General features: G+C 37.6%; 1 protein-coding gene and 1 pseudogene across 2 annotated transcripts in view; both read left to right on the top strand.

Annotated features, from left to right (window-relative positions):
- The window catches only part of ZNF112 (zinc finger protein 112), a 30,073-nt gene extending 18,430 nt beyond the window's left edge, over nt 1–11,643 (top strand). For both annotated transcript variants that reach the window (XM_025046775.1, XM_006911783.3), the window contains 2 exons: nt 1,326–1,421; nt 7,265–11,643. In XM_025046775.1, the coding sequence (XP_024902543.1) occupies nt 7,285–9,753 (2,469 nt within the window). In that variant the 5' untranslated portion in view covers nt 1,326–1,421; nt 7,265–7,284 and the 3' untranslated portion in view covers nt 9,754–11,643. The remainder of the gene's footprint in view (nt 1–1,325; nt 1,422–7,264) is intronic.
- LOC112479690 lies at nt 337–455 on the top strand (annotated as a pseudogene).
- Nucleotides 11,644–18,891: the final 7,248 nt, after the last annotated feature.

The raw sequence follows: 18,891 nt of genomic DNA, 5'->3' as shown, positions 1-18,891 counted from the left end.
AATAAGAGAAATGTTAATTAAAATTATACCAAAATACCATTTTTCACCCATGAGATTGGCAAAAATTTTTAAACTTAATACGATGCCTTTTTGGGCAAAGCTGTGGGGAGTAAAGCATTTTCATACATTGAAAGTAGGAATGCAAAATGATATATCCTTCAGGATATATGTTCATGAGGGGACTTTGACAATATCCAGCAAAATTATATGTTTATCCTTTTCCAGCAATTCACTCCTAGGAATTTTCCCTAAAGATAGCAAAGTGCAAAAGAGCATTAATAACATACTACAATCTCTATAAAAAAGAAGGGGAAATACATAAATGTATGTATTTCTGTCTACGGCCATGCCACCCTGAGCAAGCCCGATCCCGTCTGGTCTCGGAAGCTAAGCATGGTCGGGCCTGATTAGTACTTGGATGGGAGACCACCTGGGAAGACCAGGTGCTATAGGTGTAAAAAATAAAAAAATAAAGGATTGTAAGCTGACAAGGTCCTTGCAATCTGTGAGGTCAACCAAGGTTTGCCTCGCCTAAAAACAAACAAATAAACAAATAAATATGTATTTCTGCTTATTCGTATAAGAAGAAACACAAGAATCAGAAAATCACAAAGTTAATTTCTTACAGCGAATGGAGGTAACAGTATGGAAGGAATGTAGGAGAGAGTCACACCTGTCCAAGTATACCTTTTTGTCTAGTTTGGACTTTTGAAAATATATTACTTCAACATATTATAAAAATTAAATCAGAATACAAAGGGATGATAATCTAAAACTAAAAGAAAAATGGAACAAATGAACTTGGTCATATTTGAAATTACTACCATAACCACACTGAAGAGAGAAAAGAAAGAACTCATGTAGTTAAGAAGGAACACAGTATTTAACTACATGCCCTTAGTTTTAGGTACAGCGGGCGGGGGATGGGAGAATGAATTGTGATCCCGAACATGTTATTACATGGGTTTGTTGTAGTGGTATGTGGAAGGGGCAATTCTGAAACTATTTTACGTGTATTACAGGTACCAAGGTGATTCAATGGAGATGGTATAGTTTTTTCAACAGGTGGTGTGGAAACCTCTGGACAGCTGTACATATCTATATACCTGCCTCACACCTCATGAAAAAATTAACTCAAAGTGGGTGAGACCTAATGTAAATCTAAAAGTATGAAACTCCTATTAGGAAACATAGGTGCAGATCTTCATGAACTTGAGTTAGGCCAAGGGTTTGTAGATAGGACACCAAAAGCATGAATCAAAAGAAAGAAAAAAAATTGGACTTCTTCAGAATTTAAAAGTTTTGTTCTCGTCGCCTTTTTATAGGGAGTCAGCCCCTCAAACCAGACCTGATATTCCAGCTGGAGAGAGAAGAAAAGCTTTCAAGGGTGGAGACAGAAACCCAGAGAGATGGGTGTTCAGGTGAGAACCATCCAGCGGTAACCCAGCAGCCAGAGCCCCTCCTCAAACGAGTCAGAACATGTCCCTTCTCCATTTAAACTCTCCAGTGGCTTCCTAGTCCACGCATAGGAAAATCTAAAGTACTTAAAGTGGCCCGTTAGCCCTTAAGGTGCCTGTCCTCTCAACCCCTCTAGCTTTCCATATTCACCTCTTATCATTTCTGTTCGCTCATTCATTCTGATCCAGCTGCACTGCCCCATCGCTGCGCATCAGACCTGCCAACTATGCTTCTGCTTCAGGGTCCTCGACTTGCATTTCTCTGTGCCTTGAATGAATGAATTGGTTAATAGATTCACGGTCTTCACTGTCATCAGCCTTCCTTGAGCTAGCTAGTAGGTATAGAATAAATCGGTGTCGTCAAAGGATACTGCAGAATGTTGTTTGTCATCTGATGAATGCCTGTCCTAATTCTGTTAGGTGTCCTTGAGTATTCATACATAGGTAGCCATTTTTCCTGAAAGGTTAAGAATTGCCAACTAGAGTGAGTATCAAACGTGATCAGTGCCAACATTATGATTGACTCTTCCCTTGCAGCAAGTGTGACACTTTCGGATTGTTGGCAACTTCCTTATTCATATGTCCGGCTCTTTATCTTCTCATTCTGTCCTCTCCTCTCACCTTCCCATCCTCTTAACACCTATATAGTCTCTCGACCTAGCTACAGTTTTGAAGTGGAATTTTCAAGTTGGTCATTTATGTGAGTCTCAACATTCTGGTAATGTTTCTTGGATTCCCAAGACTCTGACATCAAAAGCCACTATCACAACCATAGCTGGGGATGCTGCTGGGTAGGAAAGAGTCAGTAGACTATTTCTAAACAAATTACTTCACTTCTATAATATTTCGTGGCCAGCTCAGTTACGATTCGGGGTAATATATGGTGCAATACACTCTTTAGAGCAGGAGTCAGCAAACTTTTTCTCTAAGGGTCCAGATAGTGAATATTTTAGGCTTTGCCAGCCACATATGGTCTCTGTCACATATATTCCTTTGTTTTTTTTCTTAAACCATTTTTTAAAATAAACAACTATTCTGAGCTTCTGGGCCATATAAGAACAGACCTAAGGACAGAGCATGCCTGTCCCGCTGCCTGATAGCATCAGTAGGAACATAATGTCACATTTTAAAATACCTTATTGAATTTTTTCTGTATACTGACAGATTTATAGCAATTACTGTAGCCTTATAGTAATGCAAAAACTTGATAACGTATATTCTTATTTTTAAGATACTAATTTGTCTCTCTCATGATACTTTGGAGAAATCCATCCCATTCTAATATTGTAACTTTTTTTGTCGTGGCTGCTTGATATTCTAATACGTGGCTGTAATATACCTGTTTCAGCCATTTCCCATTTGCAATTCATGAATGTTAGCTTTTTTTTTCCCTTTTTTTTTTTAATCTAATATAGAAAGTACAGCAATAAAATGTCCTTGGATACTAACGATATTTCTATGGAACAAATTACCTGGTGATTCAGAAATTCATAGATAAAAAACATGCCTTTCTGAGCTTTAACTTTGAAGTTGTAACCAAAGGAACATAATCACCCCCCATTGGCTTTCCTGCAGCCTGTAGGAACTGACTTAATTGACGTGGGCAAAGAAACATTTTAAAAATGAGGATTCTTACAACCACTGTTTTGGCAGGTCTCCTGTAGGAGAAATATGTCCATTTCCATTTACACTGGGAAAGAAAAAGATGTCAATAAACAACAACTTCTAAACTATCTCTGCTAATTCGCAAGATTTCCTAGTTACAGCCCATCCATCTCTTCAGAAGTCAGCTCCACGTTAGGTTAACTAGTTTCCCTTTTCCCGTGCCAGGCAAGGAAGATTCCAGGTCAAAGAAACATGACATGTAAAGAGTAGCAGCTTTTTTTCAAGTGATAATTTGTTTCTTATATTTTGAAACTTCAGGTATGCATGAAACCAAGGTACAAACCTACCTATTCATATTTTCCTAAGTTTCCATATTTGACCTTTGCATTTGAGCCTTGTACTTGTTTTAATCACGAATTTTATACTTTCCTTAACTATTTAGACCAGTGGTTTTTCACCTTTTTGGGCCATGACCCTCACCATGTAATATAACCCAGTACAGACCTGAGAAGCATACACGTCTGCATATTTGAAGCAAGCATTTTGTGCAGTGATAATCCTCGCATGCAACGCACCTCTGATATTTTCTGTCCTTTTTTAAAATTGCATCTCACGATCCACTATATTGATTTCAGGCTTCACTAATAGTTCCCCATCGTTTATCGTCTCACGCTGTTATAGGCCCTACATCCAAAAGTCTATATCTAGCAATATCCCATAATCTATTTTCAAAAATACAATCTTCCCCACCAGCTGTTAAATTTTGTATTTGGAAAGTGGTAAGAAAAATGATTTTACTTATAATAAAACAGATGATTTGTCATCCATATCTACCTGTCCGTCCACGTAAGCAAAGAAAATCTATTTTCGTGGAATTGCCTAGTTAATTCTGTCAGAGGTGGAGAGTCAGCATCCCATTAGAGCCACCTGCGGCTGTTGCTGAGATAAGGCATCATGGTCCCCAAAGGCTCTGAAAAATGATCCTTTGCCAGCATGATTCTTTAACACTTCTGGTCACTGCTGATGCAATCACAGGCTCCCATCTGGATTGGAGAGCAGTTTCTGGTCCAGAAGGTCAGGTGGACATCTCCACACCATCGAAAACATCATTGGCCTAGAAACCAAGGGCTCCTGGGCTTTTCTTTTTCCCCCCACAGCAAATCATTTGATTTTCTTTTCCAAAGCCATCTCTAATTGTACACAAACCACCCACTTCATTAAGCAGGAGATCCTCACTGAGTAATCTCCATCTCACAAGTAACAAAAGTGCTCCTGTAACTTATCTTGCTCGTTCTTCTGTGTCCTTTTAGTAATTTCTGGTTCCAGCTAGATCTGAATTTACTAAACATTTTAGGAAAGTATTTGGCAATTTTTATTTCCTCCACGGGAAGAGACTAGAAAGCAGCGACCTCCATGTCAGCACACAGTACAATTTCTGGCGATGTGGTACACCAAACCCACAGAGAGGGCTGCTGCTTCTCAATAGGGATGCACTACCATGTTCTCGTTAGCAAATCCTTGTAGCTAAACAGATCTCGATCCCTCCCAGTTTGTATGTCTAGCTCCTGGCTCTTAGAAAGTCTGGGGACAGAATGACAAAGTGCAAGGCAGATGGCAAGGTCTTGACAGGAGGCATGTTGTGAGATTTTTATATCTCTCAACCGCACACTCATCAGGAGCAGCTTGGGCAGAAGTGTGTGCACGTGTGTATGCGTGTATGAGCATGCACACCACATACATACACACACACACACACAAACACAAACACATACACACCCCTCCTCCCACGAAATGGCACAGTTCATCTGAGTCTGATGACTCTTCCAGTGTCCTGAGGGACTCTGAGAGTGGTAGCACCATTTGGGCACCTTTAGGAAACCCAGAAGATGAACTTTCCTTCCAATTAAGACCAAAGTATTTCCAGAACATATATTAAGCTCTTTCAATATTGAAGCTTCTCTAGCTTTAGCACTAATCCTTTTTTTTTTTTTATGCTGTGAGTCTACCGGGAGAGTGAGATTTCTCCAGCATTATCTTTAAACAATCTCTCACAGATATTGTTTCTTCTACTCTGATCTTCTCTGTCCCGAGTTGAATGTCATTTCCCACAGTGAAAAAGAGGAATAGCTGAATAGATGTTTTCCTAAGAGACTGTCCCTAAGCATTCCTCTTCTCTAATTCTGCTTCTTTTAGGGTAAAATTATCTAGCGCTGAACAAAAAAACCTTTCCTTTACTATCTATCAGCAGGTCTCGGAGAGCTGTTCTCATCTGTTTCTGTTTCCTTCAACAATTTCAGTTCCTTTATGGCTTAATTAGAATATCAAAACAAACATCACTGTCTTAATTGTTGCTTCAGTTGTAACTTTATATGTTAACGTAACCTTAACTAAAACTTAAATTTTAACACAACCTTTCATTGGATATTTTGCGATGTCTTACGTGTGCCAATCAGATGTTGACCAGGCATTACAATTTCTTGCCAAAATTTCCTTTTTCGTAGAAAATTTACTACATTTGCATTAACTAACCGAAGACGTAAAGAACATATGGATAAAAATGGCATGCTGCTAATGATATATGACAAATCTGCTTTAAAAATTATATATATGCTTAATCACTTTTTTATTACAATATTTAGATGACTTTTGTCATTAATAGGGGTTCTGACATCTGATCTCTGGCCAATTTTATGATATAAGACAAAAAGCAGTCGTTTTCTGCATTTCACTTCTTTGGCCCCATTTACATAACCCTGTTCTTGTTTTCATAACATGGTATATTTTCCCTGTGGACTAAGTTAAAACGATAGCTTGGTAGCATGGAGTTGAACTTGGAGTCATTGTCAGTGTCCATTATTTACAAGATAGAATGCTTCTTCTCAAGCTCACATGAAATGTTCACCAAGAGAGACCACATCCAGGGCCAAAAAACACACTTTAACAAATTTAAAAGAATGAAAACCATAAAAGTCTGTTCTCAGACCACTGTGGAATTAAACTAGAAATGAATAAATTAAATAACTGGAAAATCCCAAAATACATGGAGATTAAACAGCACACTTGTAAATAACACATGGGTCAAAGAAGAAATCTCAAGAGAAATTTACAAATATTTTGAACAAAATGAAAATGAAAATACAACTTATCAAAATTTGGGCGATGCAACGAAAGCAGTGCTTAGAGGAAAATTTGTAGCATTCAATGCATGTAGTAGAAAAGAAGAAAGATCTAAAATTAATCATCTAAGCTTCTATCTTAGGAAACTAGAAAAAGAAGAGCAAATTAAATCCAAAGTAAGGAGAAGACAAGAATAAGAATTGGAGCAGAAATCAATGAAATTGAAAATAGGAAATCAACAGAAAAACAATGACACCAAAAGGTGGTTCTTTGAAAAGATGAATAAAATTGATAAGCTTCTTCCATGCTAACTAAAAAAAACAGAGATAGAGGATACAAATTACTATTAGAAATGAAAGAAGGGACATGACTACAGAATCTATGGGCATTAAAAAGATAATAATATGAACAAATTTTGTGGCCACAGATTTGATAACCTTGATGAAATGAACCAATACCATGAAAAACAGTTTGTCAAAACTTACACAAGAAAAAATAGACAATCTGAATAGGCCTATATCTGTTAAAGAAATTGAATCAATAATTAATAATCTTCTAAAACGAAAGGATAGAACTCATTCAGTTGTGAGGAAAAGAAGTAAAAACAGGAAGTATTCTAAAGGTTAAAATACTCTGATGAAGAGAGAGAAGCCCCAGATATGGTTAAGAGAGTAGTCTGCACAGCAGCTTAGGTATTAGTCTGTAATCAAAACATTTTTGTTTCTGTATCTTCTACTGTCCAGAAAATGCCTTTCTCCTTGGGTTCTCCAGGCAACTAGTAATAAACCCATGATAATACTCATATGGTTTTACTAGGCCTTTTGAATAGGGCCATAGTGTTTGTGTTGCAAAGCCCTGATTTCAAAGTGTATAAATAGCCTGAAGTATATGATAAAGTAGAAGAATAATTCTACTTTATATTCAAAGCCAAAGAAGAGCTATTTCTAAGTATTCTTAGAGGTGGTAACATGAATTTTCCTCTGGTTCATTGAAGTTTCATGCCATGACATAAGTGTAAAATCTTGAAATCGCTGAATAAAAGCACTTTACTTGTGCGCATGTCTAAATTCTCTTTATCCTTATAGGAACCAAGAATCAACATAATATGGAGAGTATTCAAGACGTAGGATTAAGCTACTTTTCCCCCGAAGACCTTTCCACCTGGCAGTCCTGGCAACAGTGTGCAGGCGGATTACCCAGGTGTCAAGATGCCATGAAAAACTTTCGAGGGAATATTTCTAAGTTGGAAAATCAAGGTGATTCCCCATGTCAGGTTTGGACAGGAATACCAGTTCGGATTTCTGAAGATGGGAACTATACATTGACTCATATAAGAGATGTTTCCAGTTACACAAAAAATCAAGAATTTTCACCTTGGCGAGCCCAGAATTCTTGGAGGAAAATGTATCTGATAGGGTCACATAATTATAAGTGTAGATGTCAGCAAATTTCCATGAAACATAACTTCTGTAAGTGTGACAGCGTCAGTTGTATCTCACATCACAACGATAATCTGGGAGTACACAGAACAGAAAAAAACTACAGTTGCCATGACTGTGGAGAAGAAATCATGAAGGTTTCATTGCTTAATGAAGACTTAATTCAAACAGGGCCAAAGCCTTTCCCCTGTGATGAGCACAGAACAGCCTTCCGCGATGACATTCACTCTGAGTTTCATCAGCAGTTACACTTAGAAGGGGAGTCCCGTGCATACAGCCTACAAGGAAAGGGCTGTGGTTATACTTCAGTTCTTCATTTTCACCGAAGGGTTCATAGAGGAGAGGTTTGCATGTTTGAGAGTTCACATCTGCCATCCCATCAGAGAATATATACAGAGGAGAAGCCATGTCAGTGTGGGTGTGGTCAGAACTTTAACCGGCGCTCCTCCCTTCACACTTATGAACTTATTCACGCGGGAGAGACAGCCTGTAGATGCAACATTTATGAGAAAACCTTCAGTCATAGCTTAGATCTTAATAATATTTTTAGGGTTCGTACTGGGGGGAAACACCATGAATATGAGGAGAATGGGAATGTCTTTAATCTGAGTTCTTGTCTTCAAGTTCATCAGAAAATCCACGCTGAAGAGAAACTATACACAGATGTGGAGTGTGAAAAGGGTTTCATTTGTAGCTCAAATCTTAACCTTCAGCACAGAGTTCACGTGGAGGAGAGTCCCTATAATTCTGAGGGCTGTGATAATGGCTTCGGTCTGGCCTCACATTTTCAGGACCTTGAGATAGTTCACACTAGGGAAGAACCGTGCAAACGTTATACATGTGGTAACAGCTTCAGCCCAAATTCCTATCTTCAAGGCCATCAGAAAATTCACATTGGAGAGAAACCTTACAAGGAGTGTGGGAACGGCTTCAATTGGAGTTCTAAACTTAAAAATCATCAGCGAGTCCACCCTGGAGAGAAGCCGTACAAGTGCAATGCTTGTGGTAAAGGTTTCAGTCACAGGTCAGTTCTCAACGTCCATCAGAGAGTTCACACAGGAGAGAAGCCTTATAAATGTGAAGAGTGTGATAAGGGCTTCAGTCGGAGTTCGTACCTTCAAGCCCATCAGAGAGTCCACACTGGAGAAAAACCGTACAAATGTGAGGAGTGTGGGAAGGGATTCAGTCGCAATTCATACCTCCAGGGCCACCAGAGAGTTCACACTGGAGAGAAACCATACAAGTGTGAGGAGTGTGGGAAAGGCTTCAGCCGGAGTTCACACCTTCAAGGCCATCAGAGAGTTCACACTGGAGAAAAACCATTCAAATGTGAGGAGTGTGGGAAGGGATTCAGTTGGAGCTTTAATCTTCAAATCCATCAGAGAGTCCACACAGGAGAGAAACCCTATAAATGTGGAGAATGTGGTAAGGGATTCAGTAAGGCCTCAACTCTTCTGGCCCATCAGAGAGTTCACACAGGAGAGAAGCCATACCACTGTGATGAGTGCGGTAAGAGCTTCAGTCAGAGATCGTACCTTCAAAGCCATCAGAGTGTCCACACTGGAGAGAGACCGTATATATGTGAGGTATGTGGGAAAGGCTTCAGCCAGAGAGCGTATCTTCAGGGTCATCAGAGAGTCCACACTAGAGTGAAACCATATAAATGTGAGATGTGTGGAAAGGGCTTCAGCCAGAGTTCACGCCTTGAAGCACATCGGAGGGTCCACACAGGGGGGAAACCATACAAGTGTGAGGTGTGCACGAAGGGCTTCAGTGAGAGTTCACGCCTCCAGGCCCATCAGAGGGTCCACACAGAAGGGAGGCCCTATAAGTGTGAACAGTGCGGTAAGGGTTTTAGTGGGTTTTCAAGTCTTCAAGCTCATCACAGAGTCCACACCGGGGAGAAACCATATAAATGTGAGGTGTGCGGAAAGAGGTTCAGTCAGAGATCAAACCTTCAGGCCCATCAGAGAGTCCACACAGGAGAGAAACCATACAAATGTGACGCGTGTGGTAAGGGCTTCCGTTGGAGCTCAGGTCTTCTGATTCATCAAAGAGTCCATAGTGGCGATAAACTCTATAAAAATGAGTACGGTAAGGACTATTCTTCATCAGAGAATCCATACAGAAATTAAGTTATGTAAAATGGTATTATCTTTTGGTTTGGTTTTGTTTTGAAGTCCTCAAATGGGACCTGAATTTTCCCATTCACTGGAGTTCTTACAGTAGAAAAAGAATTTCTTCTGTGAAAATATAATGTTTTTACCCAACCTCAATATTTACAGTAGTCAGGAGACCATACAGCAGCGACATCTAATGAGAGGGTTTCCATAAGTGATTTTGTCATAACTGTAACATCAGTGATCACACGTGACTTTAACTAGGCACCAGGGCTTATAAAAGATAAGTGTATGGTCAGAAATTTAACAAAAATACAGTGGTGAGTATGCCTAAATCCATGTCCGCTGGAATGTAAGCCTAGTGAGGAGCCTTGTTCACTGCTAAGTCTAAAAGCCATGACATCGCATAACTCAGTGTAGGTGCTCAGTACTTTTGCTAGATAACTAAAAGTGTGTAAAGGTATCATGTTTGAAATTTTTATTAAGTTCGTTCCCCCCTCCCCCCAAAAAATTTTAAATGTATTTGGAGAAGGAATCATGCAAGTAACCTTAATATAAGCACTTCAGTTAGATATTATTTGAAATGTAGAACATTGAGCAATATTGCAATCTGAAATTACATAAATTTGGTTGTAACCCTGTTGGGATTGGCTGTTGTCCTTTGTCTCGTCTTAAGCAGGGATGAGCTGAATTTCTTACCATTTGGTCTCTTTCTGTATACCATCAGTTTAAGTTTAGGGGTGTGTGTGTGTGTGTGTGTGTGTGTGTGTGTGTGTGTGTGTGTGTACACATATGTGCACTTTAAATGACAATGCAAACTGATAAACAATGTTTCTGGTTAACTTTGAAAAAACGGAACACTGCATTTTACATAATCGAATTTTTACTCCTGCTCTGTGTGTTAAGGCAAAATTTTACTGTAATATTTGGAAAGTGTCAGAAATGATTACTAATGAAAAATACTTTCTTAATAAATGTCAAAATTATAATAGTTGGTTTTTTAGTCTCCGTATTTCCATCAAAGTCCTTTTGATCTGACTGATTTCTAAGAGTTATAGCCCTTGTCCAATTTAAAGCTCCTTAGGCAAGACCCGTGACAAGTTTGGAGGACTTTTATTTTGTCGAGTTCTCCATCCCCACCCGTACTTCTCCCACTCACACAAAGAAAGGAAAAATCTTGAATTTTTCTAAATATTTTATCAAACGTTGATTATGAAGATAGGATTGTCTTTTTCTTGGTAGCGTGTGTTCAAGAACAATGTATTCTGTTGGTGAGAGTGAAAAATGTCTGTTAGAGAAGAATCATATAATATATGTCAAACTGTAAAACGTGCATACCCATCTGGAAATCACAGAATAATAATTTATGATAAAATAGTGAGAAGGGATGGGTACAGTGAGGGTAATTTTTTTTTTGTTTAATAATTTTTATTGTTTCAGTTATGGCCAACGTACAGTATTATTCTACGATCTTGGCCAGAACTCAAGGGTAATTTTTGAACTGGAAATAGGAGTTTGAATAAGTTTCTCTATGTTCCTATAAGATGGAACTCCAGAAAGTGTAGAATTGATCTATAATGATAGAAATGGATCATGCATAGTGTTTAGTGAAAATGTGCATTGTACCTTCATAATACCCAGTACTTACATCTATACATATGTTTAAATACATGCTTAGAGATAATGTATGAAAGATTACTCACCGTCATGTATACAGTGGTTTTCTCTGGCAGGCATTTTTGGCTTAGTCTTTTCTTTTTTATACTTCATTTAAAAACTTGACAGTTAACATCGACCAATTTTACCAAAGTAATAAACTACTGAGTTATTCGTCCCTATATGTAAGAACTCATGCTGTCATTGCTCTATTTCACCAGATAACATTAAAGAATAAAACCTCTGAAATGAATCTTCAAAATTCTCTAGGTTTTTGATACAGACAAATTAGGTGTCAGCAACTTTATCTTTCTGTGAAATTTCTTTAGGTCTCAAAACCCATGCAGCCTAGAATGTCCTAGTGAAATTCAGTAGCACTGTAAATCGGTGCATCCTAGTCTTTCTGTCAGGTTTCCCCCTGTTGGATGAATGGGGTGACCAAGGCCCTGGCTTAGCCTGGCTTCCAATGCGTTAGTTCAGGTTTCAGTGTCATGGGAAGTCCAGTGCGTCTAATGTATTTCTTTGCTACCATCATTTCCCAGGGAAAATCATGAGCGCTCATGGTGGTTTTATCAGTTAGGATTCTTTTAGCTGTAACACAAAATGTAACTTAGAGTTGTTTAAACCAAAAATATTTCTGAATTCACATAACTATGAAAAGATACAGGCTGAGTTAAGACTTGGATCTGGGTCAGAGAGGCTTTATGTGACTTTTCTTAAATTCTGTCCTTTTGTGTGAACTCTTGTCTTCAGGTTGCTCACAAGATGGCAATATCACCTGCTTTTTTGTTCACAGCTGGGGAAGAGAGCTGCTGTCTCATTTTTAGTGTAATGCTTTCCTAGCTCCCCCAATGCGTAACATGTCTGACCTCTCCAGTCCCCACTCAAAACTGAGACTAAACCAAGGCAATAAAGAATATCCCTGGCTCCCCTAAATAGGCAAGTTTGCTCCTGGTGACAAGCAATAGCAGGTTACATTGGGAAAATAGCAAGAACACGGACAGCGAATTCTTCTGTGGCGAAGGTGCCAAAGGCCAGGATGGAACAGAAACATCAAGAAAAATTCTCCATCACTCCAGCTCCCATGCTAAGCACAAGGTAATATTAGAAAAATTTGAAGTGTAGTAAAGGTAACTATTGAAACAACAGAATCCAATTCCAACCTTATTTCTGGCCAGATCAATTCAACACCCCACCCTAACATCCTAGCAGAACATGTGTGCCCAGGTGCAAGCAAAAATACTCTGCTCCAGTCTCTACTGTTTGATATGTGTTATCTGGCATTCAAGCAAGAATTACAAGATTAAAAAAAAAAAACAAAAAAACCCTCTGCAAAGGGATAGCAGAGTAATCAATAAAACCACACTTAGAGGTGACTATATTTTGGAAGTGTCAAAACAGAATTTTATATAACTGATTGAGGTGTTAATGGTCTCGTGAAAAGGGCAGGCCATATACATGAAGAGATGGATTTCAGTGGAAATTAATAAAGAATCAAACGGGAAATGCTAAGAAAGAAAATTTATCACATAGGATGCTTTTTTGAAGGACTCACAAGTAGGCTGGACACAGCTGAGAAAAGTATCAGAGAACTTGAATAAAGGTCAATTACAATCATCCAAACTAAAACAAAAAGTATGAATAAAACAAGAGAGTATCCAAGAACTGAGGGGAAACTTTTTATGGTCTAATATATGTATAATTGGAAACCTAGCAGGAGAGGAGAGAGATAATAAGAAAAGTAGTTGAAGAGAGAATGACTGAGAATTTTCCAGAAAGAATAAAGGACTTCACTCAGATCCCAGACCTCAGAATACCCAAGCAGGATTTTAAAATAACAAATAAAATAGACACATCATTACCAAACAACTGAAAATGAACAACCAGAAGGAAATATTGGTGGCAGACAAAAGATACATTGCATACTAGGAACAGAGGTGAGAAAAAGAACAGACTTCTCATTTAAAACCATGCAAACCGGAAGACAACGGAGTAACATCTGTAACATTCTGAAACAAAATACTGTTAGAAATTCTCAGCCCTGTGAAAAAATCTTTCAAGAAATATGCACAATAAAGACATTTGCAGATGAACAGAAGCTAATAAAATTCACTACCAGTAAATCTGCACTACAAGAAATATTAAAGGAATTTCTATAGGCAGGAAGAATATCATACCAGAAATAGCCTTGGATCTACCAAAAGAAATGACTTTGAAAATGGTTAAAATAGAAGTAAATATAATTTTTAAAAAACTTTTAATCACTCAGAATGTAATTCACTAAACCAAAAATAGGAGCAAGGTTTTGTGAATTGGTAGCATATATAAAAGTAAAATATATTGTAACAATACCACAAAATGGGGCAGAGAGAAATTGGAGGTCTGCTATTCTACACTACATGAATTGGTATAATATGATTAGGAGGTAGACTAAAAAATTGTGGATGCATGTTATAAGCCCTAGAGCAACCATTTTTTAAAAATTTAAAGTGGTATATAACTGATAAGCCAGTATTGGAGATAAAATGGAATCACACACACACACAAGAAATAATCAAAAAGCTGACAGGACAGGAAAATTGAGCAAATAACACATGGTATAAATGGGAAACAACATGATAGTGGGTTCAAATTCAGTGATATCAATAATTATATTAAATGTAAATGTTCTAAGCACAGCACTTAAACATTGTCAGGTTGGATTAGAAGGCAAGACCCATTCTTTGGTCTCAGCAGCAGAAGTGAGATGATGAAGGGAACATCATCCAGAAATCATCACAGTAAGACATATGTTATGACACCACTGTGGCTCTAAGGCCATGTTCAGAAGTCTACCTGTGGCCAATGTGGCTACCCTGCCAAGGGTACTTCTGCCAAGAAGAAGAAAAAGTATAACTGGAGTGCCAAGGCTAAAAGATGAAATACCACTGGGAATGGTCAAATGAGGCACCTAAAAATTGTCTACCACAAGTTCAGGCATGGATTCTGTGAAGGAACAACACCTAAACCCAAGAGAGCAGCTGTTGCAGCATCCGGTTCATCTTAAGGATTTCAACAATCAATCATGCAATAAATGTTCTTGTTTTAATAGATGATAGATAGATAGATAGATAGATAGATAGATAGATAGATAGATAGATAGATAGATAGAGATGGATGGATAGATGGATGGATGATAGCAGTACTCAACTATGTGCTATATGTTTTCTACAAGAGACCCTTTTTAAAATAAAGAGGTTAAAAGTCTAAAGATGGAGGCCTTTTGAACCACGCTTCTCTTGCTCAGGACTGCTTCCACGTCTGGAAGTGTACTACTTTCCCTTCTCATAAAGCTTTCCTTTTCTGCTGTAAAAAACAAACAAAAACGTCTAAAGATGGAAAAAGGTATGCCATGCTAAAACTAGTCAAAAGAAAGGTGGACTAGCTATATTAATATCAAAGAATTCATATAAGGAATATTAAAAGGGCTACTATACCAGGAAATATATAATCCTAAATTTATGCACCTAGCAAAAGAGCTTCAAGATTCATGAAGCAAAATCTGATATAAAATCACAGATATAGTTGGAGAATTCAGTAGTTTTCTTAGCAATTGATAAATCAAAATGACAGAAAGTCAGTAAGTAAGCACACAGAAGATGTTGAATAACACTACCACCCAATTGGACATATTTGCCGCTTAGAGAGCACTTCATCCAACTGTAGTTGGATACACATTCCTTTCAAGTGCATCTGGAACATTCACCAAGATAAATCATTCTGGGCTACAAAACAAACCATACGAAATTTAAAAGAAATAAAATCAGATAAAGTATGTTCTCTGACCCAAATGGCATTAAACTGTATCGAGCAAGTGATACCTGTTGCCTACCACCAGAAACTGCATCCCAGAATGTCGACCCACTGCATTGTTTGCAGGTGTTGAGGTACCCATAATACCAGGAACACCCATATGTCTATAAATTTGATAATTTAAACAAAATGTACCAGTTTCTTAAAAGACACATTACTAAAGCATATACAAAAAATAATAACATGAATAGTCCTATAACTCCTAAAGAAACTGAATTTATAGATTAAAAACCTCCTAACAAAGGAAACTTAGGGTCAGATGGCTTTACTGGTATATTCTAGCCAAACCTTTAAGGGGAAAAAAATGATTCTAATTCTACACAAAATCCTCAAAAAATTAAGAGGTGAAACCTAAGTCATTTTATGAAGCTACCATTTCCCTGATAACAAAACCCAACAGTGAATCACAACAGAAAATTACTGCCTAATGACCTTCATGAACATAGACACAAAAATCCTCAACAAAATGTTATCACATTCAGCAATTTGTAAAACTGATAATGTATCATGACAAAATGATATAGATTATGGAAATGCAAATCATTTCAGTATATAAAAATCAAACTACATATCAACAGGAAAATAAATCGATGCAGAAAAAGCATTTAACAAACATCAATTCATGATTAAAAAAAAAAGAAACACCTAGGTACTAAAAGGAACTTTCTTCAAGTTGGTAATGTTGACAAAATATTGGTAACATCATTTTTAATGGTGAAAGACTGAACCCAAAGTTTGGAAACGAGGTAAGGACTTCTGCTCTCACTGCCCCATGTCAACATCATATGGGAGGTACTAGCTAAGGAGAGAAAAAGAAAAGATAGGCAGTAAAGGAAGAAATAAAACTGTGTGTGCAGAAGACGGTTTTACATTGAAAAGCCCAAAGAAAACAAAAAAGCTAGTAGAACTAATAAGTGAGTTTATCAAAGTCCCAGGAAACAAGGTAAATATATAACAATCACTATACTAGTATTGAACCATTGGGAATTGAAATTAAGAAAGAAAATAGCACCAAATATATAATGGTGGGGAGTTGAGTGTTTGTGATCTCTATGCTGCATAATACAAAATACGAAAGATTTAAAGATGATTTTTTAAAAACTCCCCAAGAGACATTTGACATGGTCATGAAATGGAATATTGTTAAGCCATTTAGCCTAGATTGACCTATAAATGCAACATAGTCCCACTCGATATCTCAGTAGTTTTTGCAGAAATTGACAAGCTATTTTTAAAATCTATACAAAAAGTAAAATAAAAATGGCCTAAATATAAAAAATGAAGAACAACGTTGAAAGATTCACAGTATCCGATCTTAAGACTTACTGTAAAGCTACTGTAATCAAGACAGTGTGGTATTAGTGAAAAGACACATAGGACAGTAGAACATAATAGAGTCTAGAAGTAGACCCACATATGTGTGGTCAATTGATTTTTGACAAAGGTACCAAAGCAATTCAATAAGAGAAACAGAATTTCAACACTGCAGGAATAATTAAATATGCATGCGCAAAAGAATGAATCTCAACCTATATATCACATATAAAAATTAACACAAAATGGGTCTTAGACCAAAATGTAAATCCTAAACAATAAAAGTTCTAGAAAAAAAATATGAGACAGTTCTTTGTCACCTTGTGTTAGTCAAGGAGTTCTTAGTATGGTCCATATAAGAAAATTTGACAAATTAGACTTCATCAAAATTTAAAACTCTCTTTTCAAAAGACACCTATGAAAATAGAGAAGCTACAGACTGGGAGAAAATATTCAAAACGTAAAAAAAAAGGACTTGTATTCAGAATACTATAAAGAACTCTCAAAGCTCCATACAGTACTAAGAAAAAACCCATTTAAAAAAAAAATAGACAAAAGCTTTGAACAGGCAGTTCACCAAAGAACATATATGAATGTCAAATCGGCACATGGTACTGTGATCAACATCTCTAGTCATTAAGGAAATTCAAGTTAAATCACAGTGAGATAGAACTACACACCTATTACAATGACCCAAATGAAGAAAACGACAATATTAAGTGAAGAAAAAGATGCAGAGCAACTGGAACTGTCAGACATTGTTGTAGAAATACAAAATATCTTAAAACACAGTGTGCCAGTTTACGAAGAACGCACACATAGCATACATCACGGCAATCCCGTTAAAAGAGGTTTATATAAAGACCTTTATGTAGAAGTTTATAATAGCATTATTATAAATGCGAAACCTTGAAACAACCCAAATGCCCTTTCGCTGGAGAAAAAAATCAAACCATGTCATATCTATGTAATGGAATATTACTCAGCAAGAAAAAGAACAAATGACTGATAAACAACATAGATGAATCTCAAATAATGTTAAGGTTTGCAAGTTTTTGTGTTTTTGCCTTAAAATACATTTCGTATTTGAAAATTTGTCAAAATAATTTCATGCTTCAGTTGATTTTTTTTTTTTTTTCCAAAAAAGATTTTCATTTGACTGTCATGAGTCTGGGGGCATTTGCAATTCAATATTACTTTTACACAATGTCAGAGATATCGCTGATTTGGAACTGGGCTTCAGAACCTACCAGGGCAGATTTATACCTAGTCGTCTTTATCCTGGGGCGCGGTGGTTCCTGGTGTCCAACAAAAAATGTAGGAGTTTTACCAGTTTCAAATTCTTGGCAGGCACTGGACTCCAGCTTTTACAACCTCAGCCCCAAGACAGTTTCAAAGAGTAGTGTCTCGCTCAGCCTTGGAGTTGCCAGAACTGGCTAGTGTCCCTCAGGGGAAAAGTGGCTCCAAGTAACTGGCTCTCTTCTCTAGATTTCCCTATTCTGAATTTTGGACCGTTGATTCATTCTCTGCACGTTGTTAGCTCACTGACGCTTATGGGGAAAGTGACCCGTTTCCCTCTTAGTTCTTCTAGCTGGCCGAATAATTCAAATGACATACAGCAGATTAACAGGAGAAAATCTAGTTTTAATATGTGTACATGAGGAATTCACATAAGCATGGAAATTCCAAAGACAGGCAAAATGAGGTAAATAGGTCATTCAGAACTGAGGGGAAAGTAAGGCAATTCACAGAGGGATGAAAAGAGTTATTATTTAGTAAACCAAAGTGTATGGCACCATCTTGGAACAATGGGACAAAGAGAGGACTTTGATCAAATGGACCTTCTAAGTTCCTCCTTGTCTAGCCCACCCTGTTCACATTAAAATATAGTTATCTATGATGCTAGCTCCCTTCCTGGAGCAAGTCCTTTGTCTAAATTCTTTTAGGCTGTAAGGTGGGAGGTCAAAGGTTCTTCCTAAGCCTTCTGAGCCTTGATTGTTTTCAGCTCTGAAATAATCTGCATGCCAGAGTGGCATATCTTGGGGCCATTCGTTTTGGACCCTTACAGTATGTGTATGCTGTGTGGGTGTGTGTCCCGTCCATGGGATTAACTTATTTTGCCATTACTCAAAAGTGGAAGCCTTCATTATACTTTGAATTTGATGTCTTTTTTTTTTTTATTCATACAGCACTTGGTCTTCCTATGTGGACTCCCATCCAAGTACTAACCAGGCCCAACCCTGCTTAGCTTCCGAGACCAGACATTGGGCTTGTTCAGGGTGGCATGGCTGTAGACTATGGACTGTGGCTCCACTGGGGTGTGAACCCAGG

The sequence above is a fragment of the Pteropus alecto genome, unplaced genomic scaffold, assembly GCF_000325575.1.
Source record: "Pteropus alecto unplaced genomic scaffold, ASM32557v1 scaffold194, whole genome shotgun sequence".
Taxonomy (NCBI): domain Eukaryota; kingdom Metazoa; phylum Chordata; class Mammalia; order Chiroptera; family Pteropodidae; genus Pteropus; species Pteropus alecto.
The sequence above is the reverse complement of the archived record's forward strand: the minus strand, read 5'-3'. Positions and strand labels throughout refer to the sequence as shown.